The 16,986-nt window shown below is 54.4% G+C and overlaps 1 protein-coding gene across 5 annotated transcripts in view; it reads left to right on the plus strand.

The window, feature by feature from the left end:
* LOC104555359 (NADPH--cytochrome P450 reductase) overlaps nucleotides 1–16,986 on the plus strand; it is a 29,191-nt gene that overhangs the window by 11,161 nt on the left and 1,044 nt on the right. For 4 of the 5 annotated variants that reach the window (XM_062012631.1, XM_062012632.1, XM_062012633.1 and 1 more), the window contains 14 exons: nucleotides 1,664–1,856; nucleotides 8,051–8,099; nucleotides 8,953–9,081; nucleotides 9,781–9,930; nucleotides 10,838–10,962; nucleotides 11,842–11,931; nucleotides 12,355–12,453; nucleotides 12,992–13,108; nucleotides 13,256–13,374; nucleotides 14,455–14,636; nucleotides 14,856–15,005; nucleotides 15,484–15,751; nucleotides 16,509–16,654; nucleotides 16,844–16,929. In XM_062012631.1, the coding sequence (XP_061868615.1) occupies nucleotides 1,678–1,856; nucleotides 8,051–8,099; nucleotides 8,953–9,081; nucleotides 9,781–9,930; nucleotides 10,838–10,962; nucleotides 11,842–11,931; nucleotides 12,355–12,453; nucleotides 12,992–13,108; nucleotides 13,256–13,374; nucleotides 14,455–14,636; nucleotides 14,856–15,005; nucleotides 15,484–15,751; nucleotides 16,509–16,654; nucleotides 16,844–16,929 (1,889 nt within the window). In that variant the 5' untranslated portion in view covers nucleotides 1,664–1,677. Of the gene's footprint in view, nucleotides 1–1,663; nucleotides 1,857–5,446; nucleotides 5,665–8,050; nucleotides 8,100–8,952; nucleotides 9,082–9,780; nucleotides 9,931–10,837; nucleotides 10,963–11,841; nucleotides 11,932–12,354; nucleotides 12,454–12,991; nucleotides 13,109–13,255; nucleotides 13,375–14,454; nucleotides 14,637–14,855; nucleotides 15,006–15,483; nucleotides 15,752–16,508; nucleotides 16,655–16,843; nucleotides 16,930–16,986 lie in introns of those variants that run through there. The other variant, XM_062012635.1, reaches the window with a different exon arrangement.

Raw genomic sequence — 16,986 nt, forward strand, 5'->3', positions numbered from 1 at the left:
AGCTGAATGAGGAGGAGGGGGATCCTGCAGGGAGCTGTGCCTTGTTGGCACCAAGCTTCAGTTCTGGAGGTTTTAACTGATAGTTTAGTCTACAGCTGTACAGAAATAGAACCCCCAGCTCTTGCTTGGCTCTGAGATGCAGCAGTGGAAAGTCTGTCTGCAAGGAGGGAGGACAGGGTGACCTGCCTGATGGAGAGGAATGGGCAATTTGCTTGTCTGCAATCACATCACTCACATTTTTCTTCCACCCCCATGCTTAATGTAATCTCTGGGTAATTTTGCAATGGTGTTTTAGTGCCCTTTGTAGTACAGTCACTGGCCAAGTTTGGCACCAAGTGAAACTTCTTGTGGGGTTGAGAATACCCAGAAATACCCAGGAGCCCACCCATGGGCACTGCCAGGTGGCTGTGGACTTCTCCCTGCACTCCACAGGGCTGCCTTTTATAGCTGGTGGCCCGTGGTAGAGTGTTTCAGGTTCTCTGGAGATGGACTTTTTCTTTTGAGGGGTAACAGCAAGGGGTTCTTCCTTGCTGGAAGACCTTCCTTGCTGAATACCTTACCTGGTCTCTCCCATTAGTGCTTCCTAAGCATCACTTTCCCTTCCCAGCTCCTGAACTGCATTAGCATAACCTTAAGCTTCAGACAGTTTTATTTAACAGCCCAGGCACAGCTTGGAGTTTGCTGCTTGTCTCTCAGCCTCCCAGGAAAGCTGTCTGGCAGGTTTCTCCATCAGGCACAGGTTTGCTGACAGGTTAACTCTCCCTTCACAGCTCAGCCATGGGCCGTGTCCTTTCTGGGAGCACCCCTGCAGCTCTGAGTCACTTCTCTGTGAGCAAGTTCAAATGTTCATGGTCTCCTGGTTTGGCAGGATGCCCAAGTACAAGAAGAGAGTCACTTTGCCCTTACAAATCAAGTTCTGAGTTAATTATCTGTTTGCTTGGACAGAGTATGTCCTTGTGTGTTGTGATCTGGACTGGAGTCAGGAGTTTAGAGCTTTGGCAGAGCAGAGGGAGGGATGGGTGTCTCCTCAGGGGCTGTAGGGCTAGTTGGAGACTTGAGGGCTGGGTGCTTATCCTTGAGTTACTGCAGACTCTGGGTATGGCCATGGGCAATTTGCTTAAACTCTGCCTTGGCAGTGGAAAGGAGCAATTCGAGGGGATGGAAGTTAAACTGGGGAGGAAAGGAGAGAGGACTGGGAAACCAGAGGCCAAAAAAGGTGGATAATAAATCCAGTCTGCATGTGGAGGTGGATAGTAAGTCAGGAGTATTAATTATTTGTGTTGTAATGACCTAATGTGGGGCTGCTCACAGAAGTACCATGCCAAAGACATGGTTTACAAGCACAGCAGTACCTCTGGGGCAGCGTGGTACCTTGTGGAGAGCAGGGAGAAAGCCCCTGATCCTTGGGGTGGCTGGAAGAGTCACTTCTGCTGGATCAGCAACAGGAAGGGCAAAGCTTGGTGGGACAGTGAGCTACTGTGGGATGCAAAAAGGATCTCCCAGTACTGTGATGCAAAACCTCTCTCCAAAGAGTTATTGGGCTGCCTCATGCTCCTGAGACTAAATGTATAGTGCAAAGCATCCTCTGAGCAGCCCTTAGTGCTCCTCTGGCCTTCCATGGCACTGTGACTGCTGGTGTTCATTTGTGTTTTCTTCCTTACAGTGCCTCTGACCACCATGGGGGATGCCAGCATGGGATCCAACATGTCCCCTCCTGACAACACTGCCCAGCAAGACTCTCTCCTCAGCATGACAGACGTTTTCCTCGTGTCACTCGTCACGGGGCTTTTCACTTACTGGTTCTTCTTCCGCAAGAAAAAGGAGGATGTCCCAGACCTCCCCAAAATGCAGACAGTGTAAGTAACAGCTCCCAGGCAGCATGGGGTGAACGTAGCCTTCTGTCTTGGAGGCAGTGCAAGGGGCTCAGCTGGATTACAGGAGCTTCCCAGGGGAGGGGACTTGGTCCCAAAGTTCCTCTCTCACCTCTCACGTTTTCTACCAAGCTGTGTGTTCACTTTGCAATGCAGAAATCGCCTTGGGAGAGCCAGGCTGCAGTTCTGCCTTAGCCCACTGTGTGGCTCAAAGCAGTGATTTGCCTTTCCCAAGCAAGGCAAAAAAGTTGCTGGCTGTCCTTTGACACTTTGAAGGCTTGCTTTGGCTGTCCTCTGTGTTTTCTGGTAAAAGTCACATTTAGATCAGTCTGGAGAAGGGTGGACTTGCCCTTAAGCAGGTTTCCTGTTGGAAATCCTACCCATCATTAACTGTGAAGAGAAAAATTAGTCTTGTGATGGTTCCTGGGCATTAACTGTTTGGCAGCTCTTACGAAACTCCCCTGCCTTTGATGCCAGGCTGCCACAACAGCAGCTGACTGGATCAGGAGAGGGAGAGGCATTTTGCACTTGGTTTTGAAGGCAGATGTGGATGGAAACTGTTGGAAGACCTGCCTGTAGGCTGCTTGTATGAGGGTATTTGGTGATAAGCAAAGGCACTTCAGCAAGGGATGCTCCTGTTACCCTGTGTGTAAAAGCTACATCAAACACAGCAGGTGATGGTGGGTCTGTTATCTCAGACTTGTGGGTTAGCTTAGTGGGTTATGCTGCTTTTACTTCTTGGGGCTGATCATCCAGTGTTTGTGTTTGTAACTGAAAAGGAGCAGCTTTGGTCACATCATGACCTGCCACTCTGGTGGCAGAGCCCTCTGAAGGCAGATCTGGGATGCCAAGTCAGTTGTGAGGTCCCTGAGTAATGACAGAAGTAGCACACAGCTCGGAGCAAACTCTCAGGGAGGCTGCGTGTGCTGGTGTTGCAGCAGGATGGGAAGTCTGGCTTCTGCCTGGGAGGAAGAAGCATCCCTTGCTGCAGTCCTTGTGCAGATGGGTGCACATGAGGCTGGGAGCAGCCTGGCATGTGCCTGCCTGGCCTCACCTTGGAACTTGTTGCGTTGAATTGGTTGGATGCCTGGCCTCTGGTGCCTGTGAGCGAGAGCTGTGTGGATCGGCCTCTGGAGATCATAATGAGAATGGCTCTGAGAACTAAACTGGCTGGAGAACTGGCACTATCAGCCTGAAACTAGATCCCAGCAGGGCACAGGTTGACTTGGAGTGCTCTTGTGCTCACTGTCCTTATGACTGCTTCTGCCCAGCACCCATCACGTGCAGCTCTTCCAGGGGCTGTCCTGACCTTGCAGACAAGTCACTCTGCAGAGAAGCTTTTTGTGTTACCACCTTGTGCTGCTGCAGGATCTTGGTGTGTGGGCCTCCAGCTGAGACTGGCTGGAGGTTTTGGCTCTGAGCTGCCTCAGACATTTGACCTGTGTTTCCTCCATGGGGTTTGTGCCTTTCCCCATCTGTGTGGGAGATGGCTGGCAGGGAGCACTGGGCACTGGTAACCTGTGGGCAGAGGTGAGGTTGCTCCAGAGCCTGTCTGACACAGTTACATTTAAGCAACATGACAGCCAGGCTGGTGAAGAGAGGAGGCTCTGAAGTAGTTTTTTCCTGTACATTAAGCTTGACCCTGCCACTGCCTCTGCAGCACTGCTGTGGTCATTGTGGCAGGCTGCTCTGAGGGCAGCGTGGGGCGGCTGTGGCTGGTGCCACATCTTCCTCCAGGACACAGACAGTGACTTCCTGCAGCTTTTGCAGTGTTGTTTTATGAGGCACTTGGAACCAGGAGGGAAATGAGGGGGGAATACATCTTGTTCAGCCTGGGCCTGGGGTGGAGTTTCCTTTCTGGGGAACAAGCAAATTGCCAAGATACAGCATCACACAATCAGCTACTGCCTGTGGCTGGCTGGGTATAGCAAACTGCTCTGTGAGCAGGCAGGGAAGCTGTCCCAGAGCCACAGAGGCAGAGAGCCTTTGGCAGGGCTGTCTCCAGCTGAAGTACAGAGCCTTGACCTCAGCACATTCTCTGCAACACTGCTCTGAGTCACTGAAATGTCTTGTACTGCTTTATCTGGTGGCAGTGGGTGATGGTTTGTGGTGTGTCACTTTGGCACCCAATTTCAGCTTCAGCCTTGGAAGACTGGAGGACAGAACAGCAAGTCAGCCACACAACAGTGGGTGCCATTTAATGGCTCTGTTTGCAACAGGGGAGAAGCAAGCAGAGTCTCTGACCTGAACACAGCACCTACCACCTTGTTTCCTTCCTGGGGTTGTGGGAGCTTCCACTGAACAGCATGTCCTGATCAAGCCATGTCAGCTCAGCAGGGCCTGCAAAGAAGATGTTACTACTGCAACTGCTCTTGATTGTGGAAGAAGAGACACATGGTCAAAACACCCCACTTTGGATGGCACCTGGGCTGGGTTTGCTCTGTGTGACTCCACCAGCCTGTGTGGTTGTGATCTTGCCCCAATGATGTGTCTCTGTGTTCAGCCACAGCTCAGGTCCTTGCTCATCACTCACCCTTCCAGCCAAGCAGAGCTGTTTTTCCTGCCCAAAGTCCCCACAGAGAGGGCAGAATCCATCTTCCTGTGTGTGAGAGGCCCTGCAGTGGTGGTGTGTAAGGGGTGTGTGGGGCAGGCCGAGTACCCCTGGCAGAGGATCACTTGTGTTTGGACTGTTTTCAGGCTTAATTGAAACCACTGGAGCAGCTTTCCCCAGAGCCTGCTCTGCACATGTCGCTGGGGACAGCAGAAGGGCTCTCCATGGCCTCACAGCCATGGCCACCACACTTCCTCACAGGGACATTGCTGGGAAGTGACTAATTTGTTTTTCTTCTCCTTCTGTGGCTCTTCTGCCTGTCAGTTGCAGCTTGCTTTCCTTTCTCACGTGCCCTGTCTGGAGCTGTGCAGAGTGTTTGCTCTGGGGGGACACAGGCGACACAGCCATTGGTATGCTGTGGATCACTCCCTCCCTTCTCCCCACACCCCCTTGGTCCTTAACATTGTTTTGGGGCAGAAAATGGCTTATCCCTATTCTGCAGTTTCAAATAAACCCATTCCCTGGTGCTTATTGGACTTCCTGTGGCAGGAATTGCTCCAACTCTTCAGCCTGATTGTCTCCCTTTGCTGCCTCTGTGTGTGTGAGAGAGAGAGACCATCTCTAATTTAATTTAATAGGATCCTGAAGAGAGCAAACTCCTTTGAGCTGCCTCTGTAATGGCACTGCCATAGTTACCCAGAGCATTGCTCTCACAGTGTCTGGAATCGTTTCGTTCAGCTACAGCACTGTTCTTGTTGAAATATATATAAAAGCAGCTGTGATATAAACAGTTTCCAGGGTAACGGGGCAGGGGGGAGGGTTCTGTGTCCCGTCCCACTGCTCCATGAGGATGGGAGAGGGATGTGTGCTGCAGAGCATCCTGGGAGGTTTCATTCTCCACTCCTAATTCCTTTCTGCCACTGCTGCCAGATGTTGCAGCTTCTCAGGACTGCACAGATCCACCGGGTAACTTCCCGAGGACGTGAGCGCGGCACCGCTCCTGCTCTGACCCACGCTGGGACCTTTTGTGCCGCCTCTCTTCTCCTTAACAAAAGGCTGACTGCTTGGCTTTAATGCCCAGGAGGAGCAGAATGGAAAGGCCTGTGTGTGTGTTGCTCCAGAGCTAAGTTAGCTCCGTCCCCCCCAGCCTTCCCCTCGCGCACAGACGCTGCCCTGCGCCTCTTTGTCTGCCCCGACCATGGGCTGCGCCTACTCGGCCCCAGGAGAAGAGGCCGTGGCCAGGTGAGTGCAGCTGCCCGGTGGGATGGGCTCCCTGCTGCCACCCCAGAGCTGGGTGGAGTGGGGTGTCTCTCCCTGCCAGGGCAGGAGGAGGAAGGGGAGAGGCTGTGCTTGGAGGCAGGCTGCTCCAGGGGTTCCTCTGCGACGGGCCGCTGTGTGTGTGCTTCCAGGAGGGAAGCCACGGGCGTGGGAGCTTTCTGAGGTGTTGGGCTGAGGCTGATATTGCTGTTGAGCTGTCAGGGAGAGCTCCCCCCCTTCCTTTCTTTCTCCTGAGATCAGTGACAGAGAGCCCTGGGAGTCGTGCTCTGAGCCCTCCCCAAGGACAGGCAATCTGTAGCAGCTAAAGGCTGAGTTAATCTCCTTTCCTCCACTGGTTACTTCTGACTCTCTCAGTCACTACCCTGAGCTCTCTGAGTCACTGCTGAAAACACTCTTTCTCTTCTAAGCTTTCCTGTCTGAGCAGTGGAAGGAGTTGACATTTCTGCCTTTGGCATCTGTGCATTTTTGCAGCTCACACTCTCGAGCCCCACTGATGAAACAGTTTCAGGGAGCTGTGCAGCCTCTTTTCAAAAGCCAGGCTCATTATTTCCTCAGTGTCTGAGCCACAGACTGTTCACCACAGCACTTCAGGGTTGCCTCCTTTGGAAGCAGACAAGCTGCATGTGCTGCTCCCTTTTCTCTTCCAAAGGCAGCTTGCTGGAAAGACCTAAAACTTTTCTTTCCCTCCTTTTTCAAGCATTTTGTTTAGCAGTTGACCCAACAGCTATTTTAATTGCATCTCACATGCAGAGGGCAGTAAGAGGAGCCAAAAGTAAGATTAAACCAGAGAACCAAAAGCTGAGTGAGAGCTGGGTCTTGTGAGTGGGCTGGGGGGCAGCTCTCCAGAGCCTCTGTCCTGGCAGAGTGTGGCCAGGGTTGGGGCTGCTCTCTTAAGACGTGGGGCAAATGACACCATGTGGAGAGTGTTAACTGCTGAGAGAGCCAAGGGGAGGGTGTGAAGCAGCAGCTGTCCTGGGAGCACAGCTGCCTTGGGTAGTTTGGGTAGGGTCTGCTGGTTTTTGATGCATGCTGTATGAGGCTGTGCTGGTGCTCTGAGCTGTCAACCCAAGTGATGGAGCCTCTGGATACCTTTGGGCAGAAAGAGGTGCTTGAAGACATGCTTTCCTGAGCTGTGTCACCCCCCCCAACTCTGCTGCTCTGTGTGTGTGCTCTGCAAATGCCTCATCCACACAGCTCCCTCCCTCTGGGCTGCAGAGTTTAGGAAACAAACTGTTAGTGAGCTCTGCACAGTCTCACATGGGCCAGAGCCAAAGCCATTTGGTTTTTGCCTGGAGGCTTCTCTTTTCCCACAGGAGACCTGGCTTTGCATTCTTCCATTCTGAAAGAGAAACAGGAATGGGTCCCACATCCTTCCTCCCTGCTACCAAAGCTCCAGTGGGGAGGACAGCAGGGGAGCTCCAGATCCCAGTGCCTGATCTGACTGTAGCTGGAGCCACCTCTGCTTGTGAGGCACCCAGAGTCCCCAAGGCTGGGCTGCTTTCCCCTGTGGCTCTAAAAACCCATGGCTGTGCTTAAGATAGCAATGCTTTTCTGGCTGCCTACCTGGTAGGGTAGATATAGTGGTGTGAATCTCAGCCTCCAGGGCTCTGCTGTGGTTTGTCTCTCTTCTGAGCCTGAGGAAGCTGCCTCCATGCAGTAATGCAAATGCCTGTGCTGGGGACAGAAGCCCTGGCATGAGAAAGAGCCCTGGGGGACCTGGACAAGCATTGGCCCCCTTGCCAGTGGCTCTGTGGGTCTGCTCAGCTGTGTCTGTCTGCTCTGCAGCTCTGGGATTGGGTCTGGCCTGTTGTTTTGAGGTCATAACAGCTGGTTTTAACTCTGTCTTCAAAGTTGGAGGATCTGCCCTTGTGGATATGGCTCAGGACCCAGACCCTGCCTGTCCCCTGGTGGGGGAAGCAGGGAGCTCTCTGATCCCTTTCTCTCCCACTGTGGTTCAGCCCCTGAGGTTATTCTGGAGACCTGCTCTCATGTTGTAGCTCTGTGAGATCTTTGTAACCTGCTCAGCTGTGAAACCTCTCAGAGGAGCTGAGAAAGGTTTCCTGACACCCAGGACAGAGTGCCTGGCTTTTGCCTGTAGGAGGTTTTACCCCTGGCTGGAGGTAAGGCAGAGGCTTAGCTTTTCCTCTCTGCTCCCTGTGTGTGCAGAGGAGTCCTGCAACTGAGCAACAGGCATCCCTGGGGCAGGGCACATGGGAGTGGTCAATGAGGACTGTCACCCTTGTGGACAGCATTCCTGAGCTCTGGGAGACACTTTTCCCCCCCCACTTGCTGCTCCCTGACCTAAAGAATGAACAGATTCATCTAAAAGGAGGTTGCTCCTCTCTTCCAGAGCAGCTCCAGTGAGAGACAGCAGCTTCATTGAGAAGATGAAGAAGACGGTAAGCTGCTTGCCCTGGCTATGGGGAGGGGCTGGGGGAAGCTGGGGGAACTCATGTCCTTCCCAGTTTCTTCCAGACACTGTTTAGCTGTCAGCAGAGGGGACTGGTTTGGATACAGACACACATGTGCTACAAAGAGCACCCAGAGGAAGGTGGGGTGGGCAGGCAGGAATATGCTTTCAGCTGTGGCTGAGAGTTGCTCTTGGAGACAAAAACTGAAGATTTGGTGCAAAAAACCCCCAAACCCTTGTAATAAAGGATCAAAGTGAGGAGGGGAATGGCAGAGACCTTCAAATCACTGGCTGACAGTTGTTTGTCTGTGTGGCTGGTTCCCAAACTGGCTTGCTCTGGGATTGGGTTGTACAGAGAGCTGGCAGCTCCTGACTCTGCTGGGCTGGACACTAGAGGAAGCAGAGGAAGAGGCAAGGGCTGGCTGTATTTTCTATTTCACTTCAAAGTAGCTGGCTTGTGGCAGGGCAGGAGCTCTGGGGCCTAGGCACTTTCCCAAAGCTCAGGCAAGCCTGCTTGCTCACCCAGGGAGTTCCCTGTTTCCAGGAGTCATGCTGCAGCCTTGAGGCTGAGCGTAAATCTCAAGGGTTTATTCTCTGCTTTGGGTTTTAGCCTGGCCTGTGTCACCCCTCTGGGATCAGCAAGAGTCATGTTCCTATTAACAACTCAACCTGGAGTGTGCTGCCACGGGCTTGATGAGGAGTCCTGTACAAACGCTGACTCTACTTGCCTTTAGGTTGCAGCCCAGGACTCCTGATCCCCAGGCATTTCCTTTGTCTCTGACAACATGTGTGTTTGCCATATGAGTAATCCCCATTTAACAGGCATTTCTTTTCCTCTCCAGGGGAGGAACATAGTGGTTTTCTATGGCTCCCAGACGGGAACAGCAGAGGAGTTTGCCAATCGCCTCTCCAAAGATGCTCATCGTTACGGCCTGCGGGGCATGGCAGCAGATCCAGAGGAGTATGACCTGGTAATTTAGCCTTGGCCTGTTACCTGGCCAAGGGACAGCTGCCCTTTTGAGTGCTGTCATTCTGGGGAGAAAAAGATCAGCCTGAGACATGCAGAGATGAGCTTGGGGCTGTGCCATTCTGTGTGTTGGGGTGAACCCTGTAATGTGACCAAAAGAGGAAGGTGGCCTGGAGGGTTTGGGAGTTGCAGGTTATCTACTGGCCACATGAAACTTGCTCTGTGTTCTTTGTGTGGTTAGCACAGGTCCCATAGTGCTGTGGCCTTGGACAGAGGCATTGACATTGTCATAGAATCCCAGAATGACGGGGGTGGGAAAGGACCCCCAGAGCTCATCCAGCTACAGCAGGTTCCCCTGGCTCAGGGGGCACAGGAATGTGTCCAGGGGGGTTTGGAAACCTCCTGAGAAGGAGCCTACACACCCTCCCTGGGCAGCTTGAGCCAGGGCTCCCTCACCTCAGCACCAAAGGACTTTCCAGAGGCAGCAACAGGCCTGATCCCTTAAAGCCTCCTATAGAAAACCTCATCACTTTTCTGTTGGGGTTGAAATACTGACTTGCAGTCAGTGAGGATGGTTAGCTTTATTCCCCTGCCCTTTCAGATGGGTTTGGCCTTCCCCAACCCCTTTTGAGGCAGTTCTGTTTAGGAATAGCCTTGCTCAGTAACCACGTCCTTGAGGGTTTGTTCTTTCCTTTGGTTGCAGTCGGACCTGAGCCGCCTCTCTGAGATCGACAAGTCCCTGGCTGTGTTCTGCATGGCCACCTATGGGGAGGGGGATCCCACAGACAATGCCCAGGATTTCTATGACTGGCTGCAGGAGGCTGATGCTGACCTGTCAGGGCTTCGATTTGCAGTGAGTAAATTCCACTCTATGGACAGGAAAGTCAGAAGCCCTCTGCTGTGCCTGCCCTGTGGCTTGGGGAAAGGCAGAGAGTGATGTGTGTGCCTGTCTCAGATGTGATCCCTGTTGTTACAGAACCACACAAATCACAGGGGTTGGAAGGAAGAGATCATCTAGTCCAACCCCCCTTGCTAAAGCAGCTCCACCTAGATCAGATCATCCTCCCCAAGCTTTATGGACACTTGCAAATGTATATCCAGAGAGCTTTAAATGCAGATGTCAGAGTCCTCTTTCCACTTCCTGAAGCACAAGGGTTTACTGGTGGTGTCCTGCCACAAACAGCCCAGCAGGCATTGAATACAAGGGCTGGAAATGAGTTACAGGCTGCTGCTTTTGAGAAGTTAATTGAGCAGCCCTGGGCCAGATGTTATCCCACAAATTAAGTCACTTAGAGAACTGTGTAGCTCTTTTGCTGAGCTGAATAATTGGCTAAGATACAGCCACCTCACCTAAACCCTGGCTAAATTCCTTAGGCAGCATAGTGATTGCAAATGAGGAGAAGGATCCACTGCTGGAGATGTGAAGCTGCTCTGTATAAAGCAGTGAGCAAACATTTGCTGAGCAGTTTGTGGAAGGTAAAGGGCAGCAATGGGTCTCCAGCCAGTCCAGGCTTTGCCTGTTCCCTCAGAGTTGGCTCAGGCAGCTCTTGGCATGCCCAAGACCTGGCTCAGGAGGAGGTGGTGTCTGCTCAACAGACACTCTTGGTGGGAGGATCTTCCTCAAGGTCCACAAATAGCTGACAGGGAGGTGGGAAAGGCTTTGCTCTCTGCCTTTGCTGGGTGATATTGGCCAGAGGATGCCAACAGGATGGGAAAAGTCCAGCTCCTGCTTCTCCACACTCATCAGTGTTCTCTTCCAGGTCTTTGGGCTGGGAAACAAGACTTATGAGCACTTCAATGCCATGGGGAAGTATGTGGACAAGAGACTGGAGGAGCTTGGAGCCCAACGCATCTTTGAGCTTGGGTTGGGAGATGACGATGGCAAGTGAGTAGCTTGGCTGGAAGGGGCTGCTCACAGGAGGCTGAAGCATTGTGGAAGGGACCTTGGTAGGGTGTTGGCTCTACTACTGAGACAGAAATAAACTCCATAGGGCCAGTTGTGGGAGCTGACATGTTTCTGAGTGTCTCTGGCACTCAGAAATACCCACCCTGAGTGTCCTGGGGGATCCTGTGTCTGGGAAAGCCCATAGCAGCTCCAAATCACCATAGTTACATATCTGGGGAGGCTTTGCAGCCTCCTCTGCCTTTGCCCTGCTGCAGCTCTGTTGCACATCCAGCCTGGATGGATAAACTCAGCCATCCCTGCGGAGCAGGCAAACTCTGAACTCTGTGCTCCATGGTGGGAGGCAGCAGTTTCCCAATGTGGGGGTTTTGAGGGGTTTTTTTGACCTCCCTGTGCTTACCTGAGCACCCTGTGGGTAGCAGCTTAACCTGGGAAACTGCATCAGTGTGTGGCTTCAATGAGGGCTGCTAGACCTGATGAGAGGGATGTGCTGTGTGGGGGAGGTTCTGAGCCCAGAATGAGCACTGCCATGGTCAAATCTGCCCTTTAGGAAGGTGACCTGATGGCAGGAGTGGGCAAGGGGGAGCTAGGAAAAGGCTGAGTCTGAATGACAAAGCCTTCCTTGGCAGACCTGGTGAAGGGAGAGGGTGGCTGATACAGCAACAGTTCCCTCCCAGCTGCTTAGTGATCTGAAGCTGTTCTGTGGGCATCTGGACATAGTGAAACTGCCTGGATCCAAGGGCAGATGCCTTTTTCCATGGTGAAGGAGAGATGCTGTAGGGATCTCAGAGGGCTTCTCAGGGAATACCCCTTTGCTCCCCCTTGGGCAGGGTTAGTGAATGTCTCTCTTGCCCTGACTAGCTTGGAAGAAGACTTCATCACCTGGAGAGAGCAGTTCTGGCCAGCAGTGTGTGAGTACTTCGGAGTAGAGGCTACAGGAGAAGAGTCCAGGTGAGTCTGGGAGCAGATTCTTCTGGGTGCCAGAGAGATTGGTGGCTGTGCCATCAGCCCTGAGCTGCTGTCCCCTTCCCTGTGCACTGCCTTCCCTTCCAGACTTGAGAGGGTGCATTGAGTGGGGCTGTTTGGACTGAGCCTGTCCTGATGCAAGTTGGAACCCAGCTCTGGGTTCCTGTTCTGAATGGGGGTGTAATGGGTTTGGTTCCTTTGTGAGTGGCTTTGCTGGTTGTGATGAAGCTGTTGTTTCCTCTTAGTCTGGGTGTTCTGCCTGATTCCCAACCCCGAGGGGCAAAGGGCTGGAAGCTGAACGTGGTTTTGAACTTCAGCCCATCCAGCAAGGCAGACAATGCTTCCAACCATACCTTCTGATTTCCTATTGACTTTTCTACCTCTTTTCTCTCCCTCCTCCCCCTCCAGCATCCGCCAGTACGAGCTGGTGCTGCACACAGATGTGAACATGAACAAAGTCTACACGGGTGAGATGGGTCGTCTCAAGAGCTACGAGAACCAGAAGCCGTAAGTGCAGCCCTTGACCTTTCTAACAGCACCTGCCATGAGGCAACATCATTCCTGCAATGCAGCCACGTGGCAAATGTCTGCCCAGGAGAAAAGGGCTCAGATGTTCACTGGGACTGTCGGGGATTCCCCAGTTCATGGCTGGTGCTGTTTGGTTGGCACATCTGCAGCGTCGTGAGGTCACCAGGAGCCTTCCCTCGCCCTGGGTGTGACGTGTGGTGGTTGCTTGGGGAGATGGGCTGTATAAATTACTTCCACACTGACATAGCTCTTTGAGAGGTGACAGTCCCTCTACTTTTGCATCACTTGCTCTTAATGGGACAGAAGCTGGTGGCTGCTGGGCTGTGTTTGGAGGGAAAATGATGGGTTTTCTCTGGCAGCAGGGTGGAATTTTGTTTGTGCTGTGGTGTGTCTTGAAATGTGAGTTGTCCTCAAGTTGTGGGAGCCTGCTCTGGAGGCAGAGGGAACATGCCTGGATACAGAAAGCACTGTGAGCCTGCAGCAGAGTAACCCAGAGCATCCTTGTCTCTCCTTGCAGACCATTTGATGCCAAGAACCCTTTCCTGGCCCGGGTTACAGAGAACCGCAAGCTCAACGAGGGTGGAGAGAGGCACCTGATGCACCTGGAGCTGGATATCTCCAGTTCCAAAATCAGGTACTTTCCCATGGCACACTGCTCCTCAGCTTTGGCAGGAGCAGCCTGCATCAGGAGCAAAGAACAAAGATGTGGCTCTGGCCTCATCCAGCACTTTGGTGGAGTGGTGCTGATGTTCCATCTGCTCCCCTCTTGCTCTGCTGGCAGGTATGAGTCTGGGGACCATGTGGCAGTGTACCCAGCCAACGACTCCTCCCTGGTCAACCAGATTGGTGAGATCCTGGGCACGGATCTGGACACAGTCATGTCCCTCAACAATTTGGATGGTAAGTGTGGCTCACACCTGAGCATCAGCAGTTCTTCTTCAGCTATGGCCTCTGTCTTTCCCATGAGCAGGAGCCCAGATCACCTTCAGGTCCCATGAGTTATCTCCAGGCAAACAGAGATGCCCTGTGGCAGCTCCCAGTGGCACAGAGCCTGCTTGCCAAGAGCCAGCTGATGTGGGTCAGCTGTGAAACATGCTCAGTGTGCCCATTCAACAATTTCTCTACCATCACACTCCTAATTTCAGAGCATCAGCCCACTGGAGCATCCCTGTGCCACAGCAGCCCTGGAGCTCAAGAGGAGCCTTCCTGTCTAATTCAGTCCTTGGAGGAGGCACAGGCTGGGGAACTGAAGTGCCAGGAGGGAGCCCTTGAGCTGGTACAAAGGGCCCTTCCTGGGCAGCGTTCCCAGCAGAGCTGGCCTCTGGCAGGAGGGAGATGGCAGCTGTAGCCCTTCTGTCTCCTGAAGCTGTGCAGCCTGCCCTGAGGCATCAGCAGTGCTGGCCCAACAGCCCAGGAGCTGATTTCCAGAGGGCAAATGGCTCTAGTGCAGTGCTGTTGGCCACCATGCTACATGCTGCCTCATTCCTCTCCTTTACAGAGCTTTAGTTTGCTAAACTGAATGGCTTCAGCCTTGACTCCTGGCACTTGCCTTTCCCAAGGAGGCTCTGAGCACAACTGTCCATGGCTGAAGGAAACTAAGGACACTTTTAAGGCCAGATCTGAAGGAGATTAAATGCCTGAGGCCAAATTAGCTATGCAAATCAAGAGCTGGCCTGGGAGTTTGCTGAGTGCCTCTGTGCAGGGGCACCTCTGGGCAGGGACCCCCATGGGGAAGCAACGGGGTACATTTGTAGCTGCCAGGAAGCATCTGTGAGACACAACATGGGCTACTGGGAGATGAGAAGGAGCTGCCCCATGCTGGAGCTGCATCAGTGTGGGATGAAGTCTTTGGGCAGCCCCAGGGCTGTTCTCTCCCCCTTTGCCCTGTCCCCAGCTCTCCCTCACCACCTGCACCCACCAACCCACGCAGCTGCTTATTGCTGCTTTTCCCCTAATTGCTCCTTTCTCTTTTTCCTCCAGAGGAATCCAATAAGAAGCATCCTTTCCCCTGCCCCACATCCTACAGGACAGCCCTGACCTACTACCTGGACATCACCAACCCTCCCCGCACCAACGTGCTGTACGAGCTGGCGCAGTACGCGGCGGCAGCGGGCGAGCAGGAGCGCCTGCGCAGGATGGCCTCGTCCACCCCCGAGGGCAAGGTGGGCCCTGGGGCTTCCCACCAGAGCTGCTGGGCTGGGCTGGGTGCTGGGGAAGGGATTTCCCAGCAGCTGGGATTGCTGAGGGGAGCGTTTGCTGGTCCTGGGGAGCGCTCACGGTTGTGCTGTCCTTGCTCTTGCCCTCAAGCTTTCTACCTGAGGAGAGCGTTTGCTGGTCCCAGGGAGTGCTCATGGTTGTGCTGTCCTTGCTCTTGCCCACAGGCTCTCTACCTCAGCTGGGTGGTGGAGGCCAGGAGGAACATCTTGGCCATCCTGCAGGACATGCCCTCGCTGCGACCCCCCATCGACCACCTGTGTGAGCTGCTGCCCCGCCTGCAGGCTCGCTACTACTCCATCGCCTCCTCCTCCAAGGTGAGCTGCTGAGACACCCCCAGCTCAGCTCAGCTGGAGCCCACCATCAACACCTTGCCCTGCTGACCCTTTGGGTGAGGGGGCAGCTCTGTGTGAGGAGAGGGGATTATCCCACCTTCCACAGGGTCTGCAGAGGGTCCCACGCTGCACCCTGGTGCCACCACCCCCTGGGCAGCCCTCATCCTCTTTGCCTGTAGGCCTTGCTTTTGGGGCTTGGAAGCAAGATGGTATTTTAGGTGCTGGTCAAAATCAACTCTCTGCTTTGTGCCTGGAGCCCTGAGGTTGTTGGCAGCACCAAGTGAAGCTCAGTGGTCCTGTGGTGAATTGGGCACAGGACAGAAGCCCCATGTAGGGCACACTGGGAGCTTTGCTTTGACTGGAGAGGGATACTTGGTTGAACTTCTCCCCTGAGCAGTGGCATTGTCCAGAACCTCCTCTGTGCCCCCCTCTGCCTCTCACTGACATCCCTCCCCTGCAGGTTCACCCCAACTCCATCCACATCTGCGCCGTGACCGTGGAGTACGAGACCAAGACTGGCCGCCTCAACAAAGGGGTGGCCACCAACTGGCTCAAGGGCAAAGTGCCTGAGGAGAAGGGGAGCAGCTCCCTGGTGCCCATGTACGTCAGGAAGTCCCAGTTCCGCCTGCCCTTCAAACCCAGCACCCCCGTCATCATGATCGGCCCGGGCACCGGCGTAGCCCCCTTCATCGGCTTCATCCAGGAGCGGGCCTGGCTCAAGCAGCAAGGTGTGTGCCCAGAAACTCCCCTGGGGGTGGGGGTGCCACAGGGTGCTGCTCCAGGGGCAGCTCTGGGGGGTCTGTGCAAGGGGCAGCTCTGGGGGTGCCACAGGGTGCTGCTCCAGGGGCAGCTCTGGGGGGTCTGTGCAAGGGGCAGCTCTGGGGGTGCCACAGGGTGCTGCTCCAGGGGCAGCTCTGGCGGGTCTGTGCAAGGGGCAGCTCTGGGGGTGCCACAGGGTGCTGCTCCAGGGGCAGCTCTGGGGGGTCTGTGCAAGGGGCAGCTCTGGGGGTGCCACAGGGTGCTGCTCCAGGGCCAGCTCTGGGGGGGTCTGTGCAAGGGGCAGCTCTGGGGGGGTCTGTGCAAGGGGCAGCTCTGGGGGGATCTGTGCAGGGGCAGCTCTGGGGGGGTCTGTGCAAGGGGCAGCTCTGGGGGTCTGTGCAGAGGCTGGGCAGGGGCAGCTCTGGGCCCTCACACTGCCTACAGGCCCAGCAAAAAGCAGTGTAAAGTGCTTTTGCCCAGCATGAAGGTGCTTTTGTCCTCCATCTCTTGGCCAGAGGATGTGTGGGGGGTGGATAGAGCTGAGCCCAGCTCTCTGACCTCTGTCAGGTCCCTCGGACTCGTTTCTAAAGCATGTGGGTGCTTGTGGGAGTTGGCCTTGAGCCTCCTCTTCTGAGCAGAAGCTCTGCCCACCCTGGGGTGGTGGGACCAGGGCAGGGCTGGGAGGTTGGCTGCAGGGTGCTGATGAGGGGTTTTGTGCCACCACAGGCAAAGAGGTGGGGGAGACAGTGCTGTACTACGGGTGCCGGCGGGAGCAGGAGGATTACCTGTACCGGCGGGAGCTGGCCCGCTTCCAGCAGGAGGGAGTCCTCACCCAGCTCAATGTCGCCTTCTCCAGGGACCAGGCTGAGAAGGTACTGACCCCTTCCCCCTCCCCAGCCCTGGAGCTTCCCAGCCTGGAGCCTGGCTGCTGGGGAAGGCCTGTGACAGTTGTAGGAGCACCCAAGTCCTTCATGGTGTTGTGGAGGCAGCAGCACAGGCTTGGCTTTCCCTTCCCTCTCTCTGCTCCTCTCACCTCCCCCTCCCACCTTGTTTCCTGCCAGGTTTATGTTCAGCATTTACTGAAGAAGAACAAGGAGAACATCTGGAAGCTGGTTCATGAGGGGAATGCTCACATCTACGTGTGTGGGTAGGTCTGGGGCCAGGGAAGGGACTTTGGGCCATCCCTGTTGTCAGGAAAACAAGT

Source organism: Colius striatus, chromosome 20, assembly GCF_028858725.1.
Source record: "Colius striatus isolate bColStr4 chromosome 20, bColStr4.1.hap1, whole genome shotgun sequence".
NCBI lineage: Eukaryota > Metazoa > Chordata > Aves > Coliiformes > Coliidae > Colius > Colius striatus.